Source organism: Lonchura striata, chromosome 5, assembly GCF_050655825.1.
Source record: "Lonchura striata isolate lonStrDom1 chromosome 5, ASM5065582v1, whole genome shotgun sequence".
Classification (NCBI taxonomy): domain Eukaryota; kingdom Metazoa; phylum Chordata; class Aves; order Passeriformes; family Estrildidae; genus Lonchura; species Lonchura striata.
Window position 1 is genome coordinate 48,659,242 of NC_140707.1, and position 9,810 is coordinate 48,669,051.

Here is a 9,810-nt window from a genome sequence, read left to right on the forward strand (position 1 = left end):
TCACATGTCACATCATTCTCCTTTCCAAAAAAATCCAAGATTTGCCTATCCCGACCTTTTTTCCTTTTTTTTTTTTTCCTAGTGTGTGAGGATTCTCAACACTTCCCTTCGGATCTCCTGGACTCTCTCATACTTTCTGACCTGCAGTATTGAGAACCAGACACTCCAGCTAAAGGTTTACTTGCTCTTACCAGAGTTTTCATATCTTGCAGCCATCATCCTGCTTATATCCCACAATTTCATGTTAAGAGTATGATGTTTCTAACTGGCATTCAGCACAAGATCTCTGCATACCTATACTCTACTTTTTTCTTGTTATGTTTTCCTCAAAAGAAGGACAAGATGAAATTCCTTTTTGTCTGGACATCTCACTGCTTTGAGGATGCTGAACTGGTTCTAAACAAAGGCACATCTCAGATCAAAGCTACAAACCTGTAGAAGACAACCACCACCAACAAAAAGCAACCACTAATCTAATCCTGAAAAAATATACCAAACCAATCTATTGTGTCTCATCTAAGACCAGACACATATGTCCCCTCTTCTCCACCCCTTCTGGTTTGCTTCTTTTTTATTTAGACTGCCAACATGTTGGGTAGTGACTGTGCTTTTTATATGTATGTGCATCACTCACAAAAAGAAAATCTGACAGCTTTTATAGGTGTTTTTAAAAAAAGCAACATTTGCTAGCATTGCTGTTCCAGGTGGGAACATTAGTACAGAAAATCTTGATGGCAAACAGGTTCAAAATAAATCTACAGAACACACTACAAGTTTCTCTATGTAAATGTATTTAATCTTTCCTGTGGGTCTCTGGAAATGCTAGAAAGAGTGGGACATTTTAAGACTAGTATAGGAACCAGAAACCTTCAAACCTTTAAACTATTAAATGCTTCTGAAATGGTTTTTACTTAGGCACTGTAGTGAGAACAGTATGATTAAAGAAACCATCATTCATTGGTGCAAAAGGCTCTTTAGACTGCAAATGCAAATGGTTCTTTCAACACATCTGAAAATGGACCCAAACAGATAATCCTGAATCCCCTGTAGTAAGCAGCAGAAACTTTAAATTATCTGTATTCCCCTAAGATATATTTTGTTTATCATTTATTAAATGTACAGTAGTAATGCTCCAATGGTGGCTCCCTGGTGGGCCATTACCATTGGTGGTTGTTATACTTCAGGAAGGCAATTCACTGCTCCAAAGTGCTTACAGTTAAGTTCTCCAGAACTTAGCTCCTAAAGAGATGCACATTTTGGAGCAAGGAACACAGATAGAGGCAGCAGCTGCAACAGCAGCAACACCAACACAACAGGTGCAATGCAGCAGCTCCAGCTTGTCAGCATGTTAATTTGAAACCTCTAATGAGCACCCATCCTGTTAAACTCACAGCCCAGCCAGCAATTTGCAGATTTGTTATGAACATCCCAGAAGCACAGTGATTTTTCCAAGAAGCTCAGGGAAGATGTCTGTGGATGTGACACAGCACAGAAGTAAACCCAGATATCATGGGAAGGGAAGGTGGGCAAATCTAACTGTAGCTTAACCGAGACCATCAGCACCGCAACATGCCCTCAAGAGTGACAAGGCACCAGTTTGCTGAAGCCGATAACATCTCAGAGAGCAAGGGGAAAAACTGTGCTACAGACAGAAGAAGAGAGCAGAAAGCTGATATTAGCAGCTGAACAGATCAGTGCCTGTGGGCAATAAGCCTCTACATCTGGCACTTGCTTTAAAACAATACTATTACTATGCAAGAGAGCTCATCCAGCTGTTATAGTGCCTGTTAAGAGTATCGAATTCATATATAGCATTTAATGAAATGCAGGAAGTGTTCCTAGACCACCAGGCCAGCCACATCACACCACAAATACAGAACTTCAGCTCTCTTCCTCCCAGATCTAGTGTGTCAACAGGAACTGCTCCCTCATGGCCTGGGTGACCTTTCCTGGCCAACAGCTCCACAGAAGAGAAACACACACCTTCAGTGAGACGCAGGCAGCACATCCATCTTCCCCTAACCCAGACTATCCCTTCCCTGCCCTGAGTTCAGTCTGTGCAGTACCTGTCACAACACTGACCACCTTGCATAGGGCCCTCTGATCTCTCCTTGCAAAACAAAGTATGAAACAGATGAGTTCTTGTATGCTCTATACAAAACAAGTCCTAAGGACAACACATATGCAGCTCAGGTCAGCTGTTGAAACACTGACCCTGAAAAATAAATGACAAATGGAAATGCTCCTTTCTAACTATCAGTTAATACTCTAAAGCACAATAAGCAGGAACAAAAAAAGAGAAGGCGGTCTGAACAGACTTCATCCAAGATGGCAAAATGGCAGCTGGAGCAGAAGCTGTGCGTGCAGCACTCCACACCTGTGTGTACAGTCTGTGACTGAACTCTGACACAGAAAGTCGACTCCTTCCTGTCAAAGCAAGAAACGGCAACAGCTACCACAATAACTCATTTACTTTTGCAGTATGTAAATATTTGTAGATTGCCATCAAGTAGGAAACACCAGTGCCAAATATGAAAATAAGCATCTCTGCTGGTACAGTTTCATCAACTCCACTCTTATGTTTAACAAATTGTTCGCTCTTGAGAATCTCAGCATCGCCTTAAAAGGAATCTTCAAAGAAGAAACAAAAATAGAAAACTATTTTATATACAATTTTAGTGCCTGTTACATACATGAAATGTATACAACATGAAATGGAGAGTGTGCAAGCCAACCTGTGTTCATTGAACAGACAACTAACCAGGAAAGAAACATACAGTTCATGAAACACTGCAAGATGAATCACAATCATTTGTTTATGGAGGAAGTCTGAGTGCGTAGTGTTTGTATTTTACTTCAAAAACCGGTTCCACTGGATTTACTCAACACACATTCATAAAATTTAATTAACACGTTGCAAAAAGCCTCATTATCACCCTGGTGCTAGTCAGCCTTTCTACAGAAGCTAAGAAAACATCACAAAGCCTCACACCAGATAGAGAGCACCGCTACACCAACATCTGAACACCATGGCACTGCAAAATACAGGACTGAAGACAAAGCAATGTGCTATTTCCAAGTGACAACAGAAGATTACACGTCACTGAAGGAGAGGAAAAAAGAGGATTTGGCAAAGGCAACTATAGCAGCAAGCACCTTATGGTCTTTTAGATATATACTCTGACTCACTGAAGAGAAAAGCAAATATTGACAGCTGTGTTACTTAATATGAGGTTAATTTAGTAATTCAGCATGTTTTAATAATACGGGACAACCAAGTAAAGGAAGAAGCACTATAACCCTAAAACTTTAGCATTTGCCTTTTTGGCTAAACAATTGGAGAAGCAGTATGTGACATCAGTATGCCAAGTATCTCAAGAACTTTAACTAATATTTATTTCTGTCCCAAAGCACACATAGTTATTGGTAGAAAGTGGCTTTTTCCAACGGAAATATAACTAGAGTTTATTTTATTAGTTTAAGTCTTTTATATTGGTTAATTTAAAGAAGCTTTGACGTTACATTTTAAACTAGGTAAGTCTCATACCTGTTTTACAATCCCTAGTTTTCCCCACCATTATTACGTTTCAATGACTAACAACTTAGAAGTATTTGGTATTCCTGAGATCTCTCTCACACCAGTGTCACTTGTCACAATAAAGGAAATTAATCCCAATTCCCAAAGTTGATGATTCATCCAATTATAGGTAACTTCCTATTTTAGTTTATCAAACAGAATAGAGGAAAAGATTTTTGGTATGGTATCATTTTAACAAATCAATGTTAATGTGAAAATGCAATGCTATTTTTATCTCTTCTGAAAGGATATTTTACTTGAATAAATCACTTCTACAAATTTGGATATGAAGCCTTGTATTAAACTACTTTTTCACAAAAACACATACTATACTTGTCCCATTGCAGAAACACACACTTTCATCCTTTTTGAAGATACTCATTCCACTTTACTTCCATCTGCAGACTGAAAGGAAATATTTAAAGAAGCAGGGTTTTTTAAAATTCCTTTTCCTCTTCTTGTCTTGTGAAAATTATCATCTGATAACTTTACCTATTAGAGAACACGCTAATTCCTTGATAATAAAGTACATGATAGAAAATGCTGAACACACTTGGTCCACTCCTAAGAGTATGATGAGAAATTTCTTCTCTGTATTCAGAACACTGTACTAAAGCAGCACATCCTCCATAATCAGTTAGGTTGATTTTATCAGATACTCTTCCCTCGCTGCCTGTTAAAAGTCTGAATTTACAGCACTGACTGCCCTCAACTTTCAAGTCACAAGACTGAACTGAACACCAACCTCTTAAAAAGCTGATTTGCTCCCAGTACAAGTGAATACACACACACAAAATTTTGTACTTCATTATATGTTATCATTAAATTAGAAGATTTGCAATTATTATTATTCAATTACTATTTTGAGTGATACTCTTGAGTATTTTGAGTACTGTAGGAACAATCAGCAATTCAGACCAGTATATCACTTTGAAATCTTAGCTTCATATTTAAAAATTTCTCAAGAAATGCATAGATAGGAAAAGGTTTGTAGGAGTGTTTTATTGCACTGTTACATGAACTGAAAAAAACTTAGAAGTCAGTAACACAACAGTAATTTTAGCCCTGATGGAAAAATATTTCAATCTTAGACCTCATGACAGAACACAAAATGCATAAAGGGTCTTATCAACTTATCTGCGCTTCACTGACATTGACTGAGAGACAGGCTGTGTAACCTGCATTTAAACATTAAGTACGGCAAAAGCATTCAGTAGTTGCCAGTAGCTAGAGTGGTTTGGTGACTTCAATCTCAAATTCAAGATTCAGATTCCTGTATTTACTTCCCCTGATTCCTGTGTTGCTGCTCATGTAAACAGATAGCTTGGTCAATTCACTGGTTATCTCCTCCAGCATTCATTCTTACCAAATGCAACCTTTTCTGCTACTGAAAATTTTAGAAATCTGGGAGTGGAGGTTCACGTGGGAATATGCCCCAGCTATACATCAAATGCTGGGACCCAGCTGAGGGGGATCGTCAGGGGGGTTTCCCCAAGTGGTTTGAATTAGCTCTTGGGCTTCACCCAGGTTTTCTGAGCCGGAACTTCTGGAACATGGTTATTGCAAAAGGATATTAAAGCATTAATCATCCTATTATAAAAAAGTTAAGACACCAAAGGTTCCTGTTCTTTTTTCCAACTCTTACTATTTAATTTTCTTTAAGATCTAAGACAAACTCAAAAGAAAAGCTGGAATGCAAGTCACCGTGAAATGACGTACATTTCACTGCAGTGTGTGGGAAGAGCTGGCTGATTGTGAAACAGCCAAGCAGTGTTGCTAAGCAGCTGCTTTAAAACAGTAATGTCTTCTTCCATCACACATGAAGATTTGGAATTTCTACATTCTCAGTACAAAAAAACCCCACATTCATAAGAAAAGAAAAAAAAAAAAACAAATAGAAAAGAAAAAAAATGAATAGAATCTTTCATTTACTTATGTTCTCGTAATTACTAAGGAAGGTTAGTCAAAAATCATTGGAGTGAGAACATGTTCAATGCTCTTTCAGTTCAAAATATGTAATGGTTTAGTTTAGGTAAGATAACTGGCTTTACTATAACTAAATTTGTATCTTCCATGGAAGTTTGTCAGTAACATTTAATGCCTTCAGTGTGTGAGTCAGAAAACACAACTAAGTTACAGTAATAAATAATCTTTGCAACAACACTAACCCTAAAGATAACCACCTTATGCAGGACTTTAAGGATGCATGTACACTTTAATTCAGAGAGAGCCGCAAAGAAGGAAAAAGACTGACTCCAGCTAATGCTGGAATCATGCCCAGTTCTCCTCAGCTGGAGGTAAAAGTATAAGCTCAACACCTTGACAGAAACAGGAATGGGATACAGGAGGAGAAGGCAGGGAACTGACATCCCACAGAAAAAAAGTTTGTTGTGGGGATACCATTTTTGTTTCCATTTATCCTATCCTAGTTTTCATTCAGAATATTATCTCCCCGTTCCTACCACTTTTTTTTTTTTTTTGTTCATCAGAGGTTTGTTTCCTTCCTACATTTTGTATCGCCAAAGACCAGGCTTTTATTTCTGCGTGGCACAGAGATCTGGTAACTTTTTACATCTCCCATAAAACAATCCTCTTTATGCATACAGAGAATACCACATTCCCTAGCTGTATTCAGGGTACAGCAGCAGAAACCTCTACCAGCTCCTCCCTAACCTCTGTCCAAGCACTATTAACTATCACAGGACTATCTAGTTATTAAAATGGGCAGTATAATTGTTCAAATGCAACAATTCTGAGGGGGAAAAGAAAAAGGCCACACTAAAAATTACTGCCAGTATGCAGCTCAGAGAAACAATACTAAGAGAAGCATCAACAAGAGTGCTATGCTGGGGACATCACACAAAATATTTGCATCTCTGAGGAAAATGCAAAAAAGCTAAAGGAATGTGACTTGCAGGAAAAATGCCTCTGCTCACTTACTGTCCAGTGCTGCAAGAAAATAAAACCAGTAAGGTACAGATACCAATCTTGTACGCTAGTCCTGTACTCATCAGGATGAAAGCTAGAAATAAAGCAGGACATAGCCATTCAGATAAAGGAGATTCAAAAAACACAACAGATTAATGACCCAAAGAGGTAGTGAAACACATCTTGATTGCTTACCAATTTAAGCTTTTACACACAGGCATAAAGCTTTCCAATTTCCACTCTTTTACCACATATCTACATGTAAACATATATGTATGTTAGAGAGGGAGACTGCAGCACCTTGAGAGAGCACAAGAACTGGGTAAACACTGATATTTTTCCACTGGCAACTTCTATAAGCATTAGCATGAGGCCACATTCTACAGGCTCTAAATGTCTCCACAAATGCAGCCATCAGGGAAATAAGATTAGCTGAAGTCACACGTTCTAAATGACACACCTTGGAACCTATATGATTGCCTACAGTTTTGTACTGCATCAGCATTTCACAAAGTACAATCAGAAAATGTAAGCGAATGCCAAGGATGCAGATGACTAAACTTGATTTCTCAGAATATTAATTAATAGCATCCAGCCAGGATATGAATAATGAGCATTTTTTGGAAAGAGAAAATTAGCATAAAATATTGTCAGAGCACAAGCTGGTAAGCAAAGAACCCTAAATCAAGAAAGATTCTGAAGATGGCCTGACAAAGAGACTACAGAGATGAAATTATACTCATTACTTCAGCTGCTTGATCTGATTGCCCTGTCCACTCTGTTCTCCAATCTGCAGCATATGAGCTGAAAAGCCATTGAATGGCAACTGTAAAGCTAATTATGTTTAAAGATGATGCACACAGTGAAGCAGTAGCAATCATTATTGATGCAAACAGTATAAAAATAGGACACAGATTGCTCAGATGTACCACACACAAAGTAGTTCAAAATTTGGAACCTAATCTACTCTTTAGGTTGTATCTTAATTATGAAGAGCAAATATGAGGCAAGAATGTATGTATCCTTTCATTGAAAGACCTAGGCAAAAAGCTACATCATTAAAATTCAGAAAAAATATTTGAGAGATCATAATCTAATAAAGGCTAACCACAGCATATGATCTTTCACAGAAATCATCTATAGTAAGTTTTGGAAGTTGTAACATAAAAATAAATATTAAAATGTATTCACTGACAAAGGATTTTGGAGTCTACATAAACTATGCTAAAACATTGGCTAAAAATTCCTATGGCAGAAGTAAAACACGATCACAGAATTGAAACAGAGAAAATACTAAGTATTAGTTTCCTAACTGAAACAGTTCAGCATTTTCAAGTTTCACTAGTAAGCTCCCATGTGCTTTACTATATTTGTAAAGGCGTCAGGAAGCTGAGAAAGCCATATATGCACACCACATGAACTAATACAGTGCACAGGAGCTGTGATGATTTATGTTAAGTGAATAACCAATACAAATGATTGCACATGAAATTCAATGAGACTTTCTATATTAGAGCATATAGGATAGAAGAAAACCACTTCTAGCAAGATTATTTGCAGTAACTCAAGTACTGTTTAGGAAGTGTCCGGACAAGACCTCAAAAATGGAAGGCTGCAGTATTGCTTATAGCAGATTGCTCTAGCATTACTTCTATACACACATGCAGACACATGCATGTGTAGGTATGTACATACACACAGAGAAAACAAGAATCTTTAACTGCAATTAACACTAACTACTTCCACAAAAATTCAACCTTCAAGTTCTAGGGAAGGCCGTTCTCTGCTCTAGTCATGAAGGCTGACTCCCAGATGCTCTGCAACTTTATGTCTCCCCTAAGAAAGAACCCGTTTGGGTGGGAGGGCTGCCTGCCTGTCACAGACAGTAAGGGCTGTTCCCAGCTGGTTCTCTTCCATAAATCCAGCAGAGGGCCTGCTCCACCTGAGAAGGATCTGTCCTGTCTCTCCATTTGAGTGACTGTGGGAGCCACAAACCACAGGGCAGCAGTGCGTGAGTTTGCAGCTCCGAGTACCTCAAAGGATGGACAGCTTCTTGGTGACAGAGCTGGCCTTTGTGCCACGGTCCCTGTGAGCTGGCTTAGGAAGTTGTTTTCAGCCTGAAGTGGACATGCTGGAGCAAAGATCCAAACAAGAAGCATAACCCAAGCAAATCAGGGCATGACTTGGGGAAGTACTGTATGGTATGATGAATTTCTCCTAACACACGATTCATCAGGGTAGGTTTACCATCCCAGGAGACAATTATTAATAAACAGGACACACACATACTGGATGCTTGAGACTGGGTCACAAGATTGGTGGGGTCTTTCAGATTCCGATCTGCAATGGAAAAATGCACATGCTTCCAGAGACTAAGCAGCGTTTAGAATTTATTCAGCATGGCACTATGTGACTACAGCTTTAATGCACTGTCTATGTTGAGGTTTTCCGTGTCATCCTTTGTGTTCAGTTGCAAGTTTACAGCTTCTGCACTGACCCATATTTCCTTTCTTCATCTGCCACAAAATGCTTGACTCCAGCACGCTGATGAAATTACATCCAGGCATAAACAAGGGAGTAAACAGAAAGCTATGTTAACTTAAAGTGACATCAAGTACGGGAAGCAGCGTTTGTAAATTAGCTCAAATCGCTATTTCCAAACTTCTGGAAGGCGGCTGTGAACACGTGCGAAGCTGGACGAAACAAGCCGAACACCCAAAGCCGTCCCGGCGCGGCGGGAGCGGCCTGGCTCCGCAGGACCCGCGCCGCCGCGGGGTTGCAGGGTCGGCCCGCAGCCCGTCCTGCTCCACCGCCGGCCCCGGCGCGGCACCGCGGCACGGCGCGCCGGCCCCCGCCGGGCGAGCGCGGCCGGAGCCGGGCAGGGCGGGCGGCACCGGCCGCGCTCACAGCCGGGCGGCCGGGCCGTGCCGGTACCCTGAGAGCCGCGTGCCCGCGGAAGGGGGCGGCGAGCCGGCCCGGGCACGCTGCCCCTCGCCCAGGTCCGCTCCCCCCTCCCCGGCCCGCTCCGAGCCGGGGGCGCTTACGGGAGTTGCGCATCCAGTGCAGCAGGCGCGGCAGGTCGGCGGCGCGCGTGCCCCGCACGGCCGCCAGCACCGCGCGCCGCGCCGCCGCCAGCTCCATCGCGCCGCCGCCGCGGGGGGGCGCCACGCGCGCCGCCCCGCGCACGTGCGCGCCGCGGGAGAAGCCCCGCCCCCCGCGCGGCCACACGTGCGCATGCGGGAGAGCGACACCGACCGGAAGAGGCCCTTTACGCACGCGCGGCCCCGCCCACCGACGCCCTCTCT

General features: G+C 41.4%; 1 protein-coding gene and 1 long non-coding RNA gene across 7 annotated transcripts in view; one reads left to right on the forward strand and one right to left on the reverse strand.

Moving 5' to 3' along the window:
• The window catches only part of LOC146767356 (uncharacterized), a 43,805-nt gene extending 34,498 nt beyond the window's left edge, over nucleotides 1-9,307 (forward strand). For both annotated transcript variants that reach the window (XR_014955681.1, XR_014955682.1), the window contains one exon: nucleotides 83-9,307. This is a non-coding gene — a long non-coding RNA (uncharacterized LOC146767356). The remainder of the gene's footprint in view (nucleotides 1-82) is intronic.
• The window catches only part of LOC110477190 (uncharacterized), a 34,565-nt gene extending 24,905 nt beyond the window's left edge, over nucleotides 1-9,660 (reverse strand). For all 5 annotated transcript variants that reach the window (XM_085580483.1, XM_085580482.1, XM_085580481.1 and 2 more), the window contains exon 1: nucleotides 9,550-9,660. In XM_085580483.1, coding sequence (XP_085436609.1) covers nucleotides 9,550-9,646 — 97 coding nt within the window. In that variant the 5' untranslated portion in view covers nucleotides 9,647-9,660. The remainder of the gene's footprint in view (nucleotides 1-9,549) is intronic.
• Between the last annotated feature and the right edge of the window lie 150 nt (nucleotides 9,661-9,810).